This window comes from Stigmatopora argus, chromosome 8 (assembly GCF_051989625.1).
Source record: "Stigmatopora argus isolate UIUO_Sarg chromosome 8, RoL_Sarg_1.0, whole genome shotgun sequence".
Taxonomy (NCBI): domain Eukaryota; kingdom Metazoa; phylum Chordata; class Actinopteri; order Syngnathiformes; family Syngnathidae; genus Stigmatopora; species Stigmatopora argus.
The window spans coordinates 7,352,472-7,365,246 of NC_135394.1; the positions used below are offsets into that span (position 1 = coordinate 7,352,472).

The following is a 12,775-nucleotide window of genomic DNA, read 5'->3' on the forward strand; positions in this document are numbered from 1 at the left end:
GCACATCCAGTGTGACGTTCACACTGACTTAATAACATACACATTAATAAATCCCTATAGGTGACAATTTACCATCTCCCATCTGTTGGAAAACCACTTACTAATTGCTTCTCATTATACATACAGTAGCTGGCATAAATAGTTAAACAAAATTAATACCCAAAATTAAATAATTTGCAGTGAAAATGAACAATTGTATGATTTGCCCCAGCACGCCAAATGATCTCTCAAAGAACACTGGTTAGAAATCACAGTTTTATATATCATCTAAATCAACAAACCAACATTGAAATATAAATAAATGATAGTTTTGATATATTATATAATACATTGTGTTGATCTTTTATTTGATTGAATAATGGATTCTTTTTTTCTTTCTTGCAGTGCCTTCACAGAGAAATCTTGGTTGAAGCAGCTGAGCATTGCTCGAACAATTGCCAGGAAACACAAAGTGCAGGCCTTTATTTTGTTGCCTTACAAAAATCAATCGGCTATACTTTAGCTACTGTGGAAAAAGCATCTGCTAAACTGGAAGTAACAAATTTTCTCCATTCTTTTCACCTCTGCTTTGCAGGATGGTTGATTTGCAGATAAGACCCCAATCAATTAATATTGTTGTGCATTTTTTAATACAAAAACAATAATGTATATATTGCCTTCCATTAATAAAGATGTTTCTTAATACCATCTTTCATAGACAGTTAATTGGCAGTGTTTTCTTTAACGATCCTGACTTTGATTCAGGTGTTATCGGTTCAGTTCTAAGTTGCTGTAGCAAGTGGTTTATACATTTAGATTATATTGGCTGGAATTAACATAAATCTTGTGAAAAATAAATAAAAATATTGGAAAAGTTGACATTTCCATTTACTCGCGATTTCTACATATTCGCAGCAATGCTAGGTCCCTAAACCCCGCGAACAATGAGGGTCGACTGCAATCACTCCAGCTTTCAATGGTTTCTTGTCCATAAAATTCTTACTTTATTTCAGCCTGCGTTGAAGCAAAACAAACCAAGTCAATTTTATGATTGTTTTTAAACTTTTTTAATAGTTAAAGGCAAAATATATTTCGGAATTAAAAACAAAACCACATCAGGCAGTAAACAACACGTCCTGCAAACAGTTGGGCGATTTCCGAGGCACGTAAACACAACACAACAGTCTCGTTTCCCAAAGATCGCGAGATTATATCCCTAGTACACCCGCTCTCAACGATATCCCCCGCTAGTCGCGGAAAACAGCGTGGAAATGCTCACTCGCCTACTGATTCCCAACCAGGTTTTTCCTGAACGAACCGAAGACCGTTGAGTTATCAAAACGAGCATGTTCTATCTCCTCTAGGAATACTGAGAGGAAGAAATTAACAGCAGGCAGGGATCACCTGCGCGAGACCACTTTGACAGCCAGCGCGTGAGAATGGCAGCTCCACGGCCGATAAAAGGCATCCTGAAAAACAAGAATAATACCACCAGCGTTCAGTCTGCCCCTGGCGAATTTCTGGGCGATAAATTGGAGCACAGTCCCCCGCTTTCAGATGAAGAACAGCAGTGAGTACTTCCTGTAGCCGTCTGACATACTATATACAAACATACGTCTGGTTGCGCGTATGTGTGAATGGGAGTTACGTTACTGACGGCTAGCTTAAGAACAATCGCACTTGTTTGCGGCGACTGGCGTAACTTTGCGATCACTAAGGTCGTACAATCGCAGGCCTGCCGATCGTAAAAGTCGTAATAATGTCAACTAAGTGGAATCATGTTCTTCTTTCCCCCCTTTTATTTTGAACCATATGGTCTCCTGTATTGTACAAGCCTTCTCATTCCACGTTGACGTCCATGTGAAATGAATGACAGAGAACACAATGGGCTTCCAATGACTGACACTAAAGGTATCAGAGGTCAAGTTTATTGCCATGCACTACTTGATATTATTGGATCACTCATTGTTACACTGACTTAGGGATGTTATATCATGTTACGCCCTTCTCGCTTGTCTTGATACCTGAGTTACTAGTCTAATGGGCACAGAATCCATTGGCAGGGTTTTGTGTCACCTTCCTTACTTTGGCACAGCTGTTTTTGGTTCAATTTCCATTCAGTGAGAGCATCATTGTGGATGTAAAAAGGTTTTTTCTGCCTTGTGAATGTTTACTAATGTATAAGTTTCAGGTCTAGGACACTGGTTTAAATATTTAAATGAGCTGTAATTAACCATTCATTCATTTCCCAAACTTTAGCAGCTCAAGGGTTGCTGGGGGTGCTGGAGTCTATCCCAGCTAACTACTGGCACCAGGTGGGTGGCACCCTGAATTGGTGGCCAGCCAATCGCAGGGCTTAAGCAGAAGGAAAACCATTCACGCTCACACTCGAGCCAATTTTGAATGTTCAACCAGCCTACCATGCATGTTTTTGGGATGCGGGAGGAAACCAGAGAACCCGGAGAAAATCGACGCAAGCCTGGAGAGAACTTACAAACTCCACACAATGAGGACCGACCGAGGATCGAACCCTCGACCCCGGAACTGTGAGGCCGACGCGCTAACCACACCCTCAGCGGGCCGCCTAGCTGTAAACTAACGTAACTGATTTCAGAATTCTAACCTGAGACAAAAAGGTTACAACTCCTTGGTCATTCAATTATCAACAACACCATCGTGTCTTCAAAATCCATTTGAAATTGGTCAATTTAAAAGTTCTTATGTTGTGAAATTGCTCTGCTATTTACCAAACCACGCAGGACACGAGACATAAAAGACATTAATAACATCACTGCTCATTTTGCTCTATCAGTCATTTGATGATTCGTGAGTATCAGCCATTGTGCCTCCTGCTAACCTTACCAGCAGTTCTAGCCATGAGCTAGTTATGTCAGAGCAGCACTCTGCCAAATTAGGCCAGAGATGACAGCTATTAGTGAATTCCATTCCCGACAGTGAATCAAGCTTTTTCTGTGCTGATCCCAAAATAGCCTCTGTAAGTAAGTGGGGAGGTAAAGGGGGATAAAACTTTGTTTTGTTAGTGGATTTAAGCTCACCACCAAACACTGAGCACCAGTATGGAACCTAGCCCTAATGAGACTTAGTTTCCAAAACAATGAGGGAAACTTTACCTTATCATAGTGATTTTTTTTTTTTTTTAGCTCATGACACAATTATCACATCACAGTAGAAACAGGTGATATATAAAATGAACTAAGTAAGGGACATAGAGGAAATATATACAAATAATTATCATTATTATTAAGATTAATCTTAAATCAATTATATATGCTTAATAAGTAACTAAAATAACAATCAAAATTAACATTTAAGTACTAGCAGCTACTAAATGCTCACAATATCACTCCAGAAACACTAGGTATTTAACAGATTTCTGTTTTTATGCAAATGTTCCTGACTGTTTTTTGTCATTATAAAAATACATTATTTCACCAAATAACCTGAGCTTTTTTTAGTCTGCCTCCACAGTCCGCCTTCTATAGTCTTTTAGTTTGTAAACAGCTTGAACACACTTTCCTACGTATGTGGTGCCGCAAATCCCTTTTGTCTACTGTTCTCATTGGACAACCAAAGGATATCCTGGGTAAGCCCCCCATCATCCCGTCAGCTGTCTTCTTTTGAACAATATAACTTTCGTTTGTATCGTTTAAACAATGACACAAACCCACATTTATCCCACCCACGGAGTGTGAAAAAGAAATGTTTTCAGATATCGAAGTAACTTGATAATTACAGACTTGAGTTGCCATTCTTGTTCTTGTAGAAAACAGTTGTCCTGTGAAGTCCTACTCTGTCATTCATGAACCGATCATTTTGAAACTATTTGACTATATATTATGGGCCAGTATTAATTGATCTTTGGAACTGCCTTTTTTGTTCCATTAATTAATATGAATTATACGGCAGCCTTTTATAAACCAGTGGAGGGCATACATGTATATTGGTGCCTGTGTTGCTTGTAGGTTACGAGCCAACCATTTGACGGCAGTACTTCTTGTGGAGATGCCAATCATTTCTGATGTACTGTTTTCTGACACTTCCTTATTTGCTTTGTTTTATATTTTGACCATGTTCTACTGCAGGGGTGGGCAAACTATTCCACAATGGCCCGCAGTGGGTGTGGGTTTTTGTTCCAACCTTTAAGAGAAAACCTTTCCACCAATCTGGTATCTTAGAAGTGCAGTGCGGGGCTTCTTGTTTCAGCATAAACCTCATTGATTAAACTGTCTGTGTTGGATCGGTTGGAAGAAGACTCTGCACCCATAGCAGCCCTCGAGGAGCGTTTTGCCCACCGCTGTTCTACTGTATCGCCGAAGTAAACCAGTGAACGTTTGTTGGTGATGGGTTCATTTCACAGTCAGTAGGAGAGTACCCTTCTACACGGCCTTCCAACTCTGTCACCTGATAGCACTGCCCCAATGACTCAGTTTATTTAATGAGGTATCTCTAAGCGAAATGTTGCCAGCCAGCTCTGGGTAAACTCATCAGCATATGACTCTATATTTATCCTTAACTATGGTTGGCTATGTTCTATCCCCCTTGGTTAGGCAGGTTTTGAAGACAGGGCAGAAATTAACTCACGTGCCTGTCTGCTAAAACTACTCTCAGAAAGTCAAGTATAATAGGCCATTTCTCACACTAATTCAGAAATTGAGTATCACGAAACTTAAGTGTTTGGGCATCAGTGTAGTCAAAAGTAAAACTGGGATATGTTGAGCCTCTGTTTAAATGCAGTGGCTTTCGCCCATGAAAATATATTTGGAGTGTGAGGAAAGTGGTTAGTAGCAGTGTGTAATGCCACAATGCATGTACTCATTTAAAATGTACTTTTCATCACTTTTTCTCTTTTTTAAATGAATGAATTTGGTTTTTTTTTACAGAAAAAAATCCCAGAAGTGGGATGAAATGAATATCCTTGCCACATATCATCCAGCAGACAAAGATTATGGCCTAATGAAGATTGATGAGCCCAGTACACCTTATAACAGGTTTGTCATGATCAAATCTAATCACAGTTTGATTTGACGTCACCAAGAAAATTGACAATATTTGAACAGAATGCTCAAAGATGAAATAATTTGCAATACAGGTAGGTTCAGTCCTTGTTTTAATGAAATGTGTCAGAATAATCAATGGAAGTTCACATGACATTCTTCCAACCTGGCATGACTGTCCATTTATTGACTTGAGGAATTTAAAATGTGTTCACTTTTTTAGGATGGTTGGGGACGACGATGATGAGGGGGCCTTAAGTGACTCAGAAGGTCAGAGTGCACTCCCAGCAGATGACTTGACGTCAAAGTAAGAATTTATATCGTGCAAGATATGAGAAAAGCAATCAGCTCAAATTGTATCTATTGAAAAAAAACACTACTACTCCTGGTAAACTTTCCACCAGAATATGAACTACTACTTGCGAAATGAGATATTAAGTGAAGAAGGGTCAAACAGGTTTCCAAACACAAAAAGGGATTTAAGTCTGTGAATGCAATTGCACAATTGAAAACACATACACACATTGACATCTTTGCCTCTGTGCAAAAGGTTTGTTTTCTCAGGTGTATCACAAAAGGCTTCAATAACCTTTTGATGATTCTAGTAAACACTGCTTCCCTTCAACAATTCTCCAATCAGGCGTTGTTTGAAACATCTTACTCAACTCCCAAGCTTTCAATGCTGGAAGAATAGGACATGTAACAATAAGAGTAAGAACAGTTGCAATTGTATACAGAAATGACAAGGAATCGTACTTCTGTAAAAAGCCTTTTTTTGTGGAGTTAGTTTTTTATTTGGGACTATCCTGGTTAGGCCTGGATGATAAATCGGCTTAATGAATTAACTGTAACTCTTTGATATTTATTTTTATTTTTTTATTTTTTTAAATGATTTGAGGTTTTTGTTGATGTCATTTGACAAAAAGCAAATGTAGCACCCGGTTATTCAATAGATTATTCCATGATAGTTTCTTTTTTACTGTTAAGTTATTTTGTATTTGGGGCTGACAGCACAAATAGGAGGAGGGAGAAAGATATTTAAAACAAAAGCTTTGCACTTTGTTACTTTTGTTCCAGATGTACACTTTTTAACCATTTATTGGGCAAGCGACTACTTTTTGGCAATTTTTCAAAAAACTGTGTGTCCACACATGTAAATGCCAGATCTCAGTTGTAGTAGTATATATTTTATATGGTTATGGCTAATCATTATTTATATTTTAATTGATTTATTAAATTCATAAATAAATAAAAATGTGACTAAAAGCTGAAATATATTCCAATAACACCCTAGTAGGTAGTTTAGTTTTTATTTTTAAGTCCCACAGTACCTCCCTCCCTCACTCATTACCTGTCACTGACAACAACAGACGTTCAAATCAATTTAACTGAGTTTGACTGTAATTGCTGTTGTTACAGTGGCATTCATGGCACTAGACGTCTAATCCATGTTGAAAGTGAGGAAGGACAGTGATCATTTGCATTCCAATTGTGTGCCCAATAATGGCTTGAATTTCTTTTCTTCATTGTATTTAGTTAAAAAGCAGGACATCAGTACCATCAGACTGACAGTATGTTACATGTATATATCTTCTGTAAGATTGCAACTGTCTTTCTTTCTGCCGTGTAATGGTAGTGCATTGATGCAGGAATGAGAGGCGCTTGGATGAGGACGGTGGATAGCTCAAGGCTAGCACGTCAATTAACCTCCTTTGTCTATTTCTTCCCGAGGCTTCGAGATATCAGCTGCTCTTTCCCCCCTGCACTCTCATCGCCATGTCCTCCCACTTACCCGACAAAACTTCACATTTATGAGGGGTGTACCGTGTCTCCAAATACATTAAATGCGTTGTCATCTACTTGTTCACATCATAAAATCCAATTTTTGATGACATACTGAATTGGACCAGTTTAGTTGGAGAGCAGTAGTTTATTAACTGGCATCTTGCCTTGCGGCCAATCACCACCATCCACTCAACCATGAAATATTTTTCATTTTGCCCTCTGCTTTTGCAAGAGAGAGATTGCAAGTGTAACTGTTATTTTTGCGTTCCGCTCGAGTAATCACAAGCTTGCATCTTCTTCCCCGCTCTGTGCTCAAGCCAACCAACCACATCATGTTTCTTTCCATCTGCTCTCAATCCAAATAGGGATCGTTAGGAAGTTCCCTTCATATTCACAACTGAATTAAAAGTCTGAAGGTAATAAACTGGAGATTTTTTTCTACTCTCTTTTTCAAGGCTTAAAGCAGCAGAAGGCTTAGAACCTCGATTTATGAAAGAGGAAGAAGAGGAAGAAGTTGAAAGTAGTGAAGAAGAAGAAGAGGAGCTGTCCCCTGAGGAAGAAGGTAAGCAAAACCATCCGTTAGAACTTGACCTCTTTACAGTAATCCCTCGATTATCATGTCTTCTCCTATCGCATATTCACTATTTTGTGATTTTTTTCCCCGCTATTAATTATTATTATTTTTTATTTTTTAAAAGTTTATATAAATGTGAAAATCCACGCGAAAGCCACTCTTTCTACTAGGACTCAGTACTGAAGGGGGGGGGGGGGGGTGTTATAATAGGGGTGACGAAACTTCACAATTTTTCCATTATCGCAGCCATGTCTGGTCTACATTAACGGCGATATTCGAGGGATTACTGTATTGATGTTAATTATTAATGAGTAATAGAAATAATAAATCTGTTGACATTTTAAAGAGGTATGTCCAAATCACATTTTCCCTTATGGTAAATTCCAGAAGAATGTATTACGGTAATTTATATTATTTGGATGTTTTACACCATCACAATGAATTTCACTTAAAATCATCACTGTCAGAATTTGTACTATTATTTTCAGTATCTCCATAAAAAAAATTGACTACTTTAAACCCACGACCAGATTAACCGAGCCCCCGAAAATGTTTCTAATTCCTTAATTAAAATTGTAATTGATAAATAAAATGACTCTAATGAGATAATGTTCTTTTGAATTAGAACTTGACTATTGTATTTAGATTGAAATGTTGTAAGTTCTTTTTCTTTGCCTCCAAAGTTCTCATTGTACATTGTTTTCTTGCTTCCTCTACAGCCAAAAAGAAACATTTCCAAATGATGAGGAAGAAGCACTACAACGAAGGTCTCAATATAAAGCTGGCTCGGCAGCTTATTGCCAGCGAGCTGGAGGAGGACGAGGACGAAGATGAGGAGATGAGGGATGAAACGGAAGAGGCAGAGGAGATCAATGTTGACCCACCTCAGGAAGGTAGTAATAAAATATTTTGGTTGGATTGAAGTACCTATGCCCAGGATTTAATTTTCTGGATTTACACGGCATGGTGGAAACCACTATGCTGTCAAGGTGTAGTGGTCAATACTTAAAGGGAACACATCAGTGGAAGTAAAAAATAAATTAAATGCTTGGGTCCAATAAAAAAACAGCAGGTGAGCCGACATTTCGAGTCCCTTGTTACAACCCAGAGATTCAACACTCAATTGTTTTCAAGCCTATGTGCATATTCATCTTAAAAAAATATTTAATGTATTTAGAAACAAATCATCAAAATGAGTGTTCTTTTAAATGAATCTGTTCAAACTAAAAAGGGATAAGCACAATTGACAGTATTAGTCATGTTGTTCGTATGTTTGTTTTGTTCCCTCTAGCCGATTCTCTGGACTCATAGATGAGGTGTCTCTTCTCGCTCCAGTGTGTGGGCTCACCATTCTGACAGACATCACTGCGCTGTTTTTTTTTTTTTAACTTCGGGCCAAACACCAGACACTGCTTCACCTATTTAACGTCTCTTAACAGCCAGTAACCTTCAATTTTCCAATCTATACAACTCCAAAACATGCACTGGAACCTCAAATTTTAGTAGAGAAGGTCCTCTGTTGATGCCATGAAGGTCACCACATCCCTTCTTACTCATGCGCACTGAATAGAATGTGTGTTGGAGGAATTGAAGACCATTGAGGACAATAGCTGACTGAGACTTCCTTCTCTATGGGTTCTAGTGATAGAAGCAAGGGAAAATTTCCTGTGGTGACTGCACTTTTACCAGCTGCAGTTCAGATGGACATTCAATCTGTGACTCATAATTCTCTCCTTTGGTTTGATATTGTTTATCGTTTCGATTTGAGGCTCATATTTACTATTGTAATAAGTCCACACTTTCATAAAGTGAATCAGGTTTTTTTTCTTTACGCCCCGCCCTTCTTCTAAACCACCGAAATGCAATTATCTTTGGATCAATATGTATTTCCTCTTGGGGGAATAACTTTTCTCAACACTGAAAGGTTTAACAGTGGTTTTCTTTAAAGAAGCACTTTTTACATGTCATGCTTTTTGCTTTGTTTTCCTCTGAACCTCAAGATGATGAGTGTAAAAGCCAGGACTGAAGTTCGAGCTCCAGTTTCCCGTTATTCTTGTTATTTAACATCCGATGATGGACAGTATTAAGTTGCATAAAAGGTTGACTTGTCAATAGCATGGTCAAATGTCAGAGAACGTTTTTTTTCACAATTTCCATGTCAACTTCAATTCAACTAATGTTCACTGTTCTTTAAAACTGTTGTTTTTTTCCATGACATATAAGTCGATCATTTAATAGTAATTTCTAACGAGGAACATTACATGAATGGCCTGAATGAATACAATGATTTTGTGCTCTGCTAATTACTGTTAAAGCAGGAATCAATGACTTTACTGACGATTAAGTTAATAAAAAGTTGGCTTCATGTATGCCTAATGTTAAATAGTCAAGGAATCAATGACTTTACTGACGATTAAGTTAATAAAAAGTTGGCTTCATGTATGCCTAATGTTAAATAGTCATTTTGATTTTTGAGGGGAAAAGTGACGCAGTGTATATCTGGTTGGAGCTGTCTTGTGGTTCTAATTTATTTTTATGACTGAGGATGTGCTGAGCTTTTTGTTATAGAAATACAATACAATACAAAACATTTTGACTTCTGCAAACTAGCAGTTTGTTTTGTTATTCTGAATTTAACAGCTTTTTCTTGTTGCCCGTCTGCAGAAACGCCCTTTGTGCCACAGAATAAATAGTAACACATGTAATTCATATACGCGCCGCTTGGTAGCGCTGTTTAACTTCATATTGTATTTGTCCCTTCAGATTTCTTGGCAACTAATAGGATAAAAGCCGCCAGCGAGTTCAGCTGAGGATTATTCCTACACGTTCGCTGTAGTACTTGCAGATTTACTACGAAACTACAATTCAGAACCTCGCATCCATGTAATGCTTAAACACCTGCTGAAATCCTTTCAATTCCCTTTAGTGCTTGATTAAAATCGACCTATGTATCTATTTGTTAAATGCAAACAATCGATTAAATGGGTTCAATCGCGTACAACTGCAAAGAATTTAGAAAATATCTTGTTTAGCGCTGGAATCATCAACTGTAATTCCGACGGATCAGGAAGCCTGCCACTGCTTGTAAAGATATTTTAAAATAAGACGACTACTCACTCGTAAAGCATATGTTGCATATCGTTTTGGTGCGATGTTGTGTCTCATCTTTTGAACACAGAATAATTAATATAATGGTCCTTGAAGCGATCTTGGATTGCTATTTTACAGGATGGGCAATGCAGATTAGTTTTAGTTTATTTATTTTTTAGTTCTTTTGTTTTGTTTGATATTCACTTTTTTTGAAGAGCATTTATTATTTCACAATAAATAAAACATTGTTATATTATTTCACAGTTAGTGTTATCAGTCATTTTTCCAGTTAGTGTATTATCATTAACTTTTATATTATTGCTTTAAAAATGAATAATTGTTTTTGTGTTATTTGATATATTTTTTAGTAATGTAAATACATTTATAAATGGTAATAATGAAAACGGATTAAAAACACGACTACAAATCCACTCCTCACTTCCATTATGTTTAATTTATTACTTACCATTGACAACGCTTGAAGTCCAATTCATTCTAAATGAAAGAGTTGGTTGTGAATGCTCATCTTCCAATTGCCATTGACGGCAATGGACGTCCAATTCACTTTGACGCAATCATTCGCTTCCAGCATCTCCAACTCAATCTGGATTGTACCTCAATCGTTGTCAATGGCAACCAATGAATTGAAGGCAGCTCAAGATATATAATTAAACTTTTTTTAATATATACATAAAATACAATCCTGTTATTTCATTTATTCGCACAGAATTATTCTTAAAACGTATTTACTTATTTTATCAAAGGCCGTTCCCTTCATTTAAATTGATGTTTGGGCATGCGCACTTTGTAGCCAAAAGGCAAATGTGGGCCATCTGCTTGAAGTCAGTTGCGGCGCATCATGCTTTGCGTTTATAGACGATCTACGTACGAGTCCATAGTATACTATGTGCGTGGAAAAAAAGCCGTTCTCACACTGGCTGCCATGACCGAGCGACACGGCGACACCTTCTGTTCCCGTGACTGATCGCCGCGTCCACGACAATCGCCTTAAATTTCAACGTCATCGCGGTCCACTTCTCTTTGTTTATGCTTATATTCGTGCGATTTGTCAACCGGAGCTGCTGTCCTTTGGAGGCTATCCGGCTAGCAGAGCCGTGACGGCGAGGCGAGCCAGCTGGTCGGACAGCGCTACATTAACGATAGCAAACAGGCTAATTAGCCTCCCCAAAACCCGCTCTGGATTACCGTCTAAACCATCAATCAGCGTACAGGGTGTTCAAAGTTGACGTGTAACCGGCAAGATGAAGATAACTGTGGAGTTCGAGGAATGTTTGAAGGACTCCCCACGGTTCAGGTGAGAGACGATCTGTCTCTGTATGAGTGTACTGTGTGTATTTAACATGAAAGTTAACTGCTTGCTTCGTACGGATCCCTTGTAAATTGTTGTTGTTTGACGGCTGCAACTACGCTATTTTGGTCTCTGAAGAAAGCTGACGCCAGTAGAGTCGGCAGACAAACTCTTTATGTGATAAATGTTATAGTTGCCATAGTAGCAAGTGAGTCTTTAATGGCGATCAATGATGTAAAAGTTGTCCAAAACAGAGAAATGACCAATAACAGACCCATCATAGCCTTAAGTGCACATTGTTTTCAATTTACTTTCTAATGCCTTTTTATAACACAAAAATGAACACAATTCTGTTACAGTCCTTGAAGACTTTATTCACTTGTATAGATTTACAGCCAACTAAATGTCTTTGAGATCCCATCGCCTCAATTTCCCACAATTCACCATTGATGTCATTTATGAACATGAATGGTGAGAGTTATGATGTCACTCATGGTCTATGATGTGATTTCATTTAATCAGAGGGGTGACCTTTGCATGATGACTGGAGACACTTCACTGTTGTAATGAGTTTTTTTTGGCGAGTGAAAGCGGTTGATGTTCTTTGACTGCAGAAAAGATTTTCTTTACTGTATCAAGCCTGTGAAATATACTTTAAAAGATTTTTTTGGGCCCACAAGATCCTTCTCTGATATTGTTCAACCTTAACCAATGGGTGATTTATTCACTTAATAGCATTGCAAGACATAAAATACAAAGATTCACAAGGATAAAAAAATAAGAATAATAAATAAAATAAATAAAATAAAATAAAATAAATAAAATAAAATAATAATAATAAAAAAAATTTAGAAATTTAAGTGGAACATGACACATAACACATAACTTCACACCTTCCTCACACAGTCGAGGACACTGTATGCGTTGCCGCGGCACACTGCAAGAGAAATGCGCTGTAACAGCCATTGACACTCGCGTGGCTCGTTTGAAACAGCCACGAGCCGGGAACCTGATCTCTGATAT

The 12,775-nt window shown here is 37.9% G+C and overlaps 2 protein-coding genes across 6 annotated transcripts in view; both read left to right on the forward strand.

Annotated features, from left to right (window-relative positions):
• The first annotated feature begins 1,168 nt into the window (after nt 1–1,168).
• ppp1r2 (protein phosphatase 1, regulatory (inhibitor) subunit 2) lies at nt 1,169–9,959 on the forward strand. The gene is made up of 6 exons (XM_077606540.1): nt 1,169–1,549; nt 4,881–4,988; nt 5,218–5,301; nt 7,235–7,341; nt 8,073–8,246; nt 8,645–9,959. The coding sequence occupies exons 1-6, from the start codon at nt 1,419–1,421 to the stop codon at nt 8,662–8,664; spliced, it is 624 nt and encodes a 207-aa protein (XP_077462666.1). The 5' UTR covers nt 1,169–1,418; the 3' UTR covers nt 8,665–9,959.
• Nucleotides 9,960–11,273: 1,314 nt separating this feature from the next.
• The window catches only part of LOC144078697 (arf-GAP with coiled-coil, ANK repeat and PH domain-containing protein 2-like), a 35,804-nt gene continuing 34,302 nt past the window's right edge, over nt 11,274–12,775 (forward strand). For all 5 annotated transcript variants that reach the window (XR_013301287.1, XR_013301286.1, XR_013301289.1 and 2 more), the window contains exon 1: nt 11,274–11,758. Coding sequence is in view for 1 of the 5 variants with exons in the window: in XM_077606973.1 (XP_077463099.1) it covers nt 11,706–11,758 (53 nt within the window). In the remaining 4 variants the exon portion in view is untranslated. The remainder of the gene's footprint in view (nt 11,759–12,775) is intronic.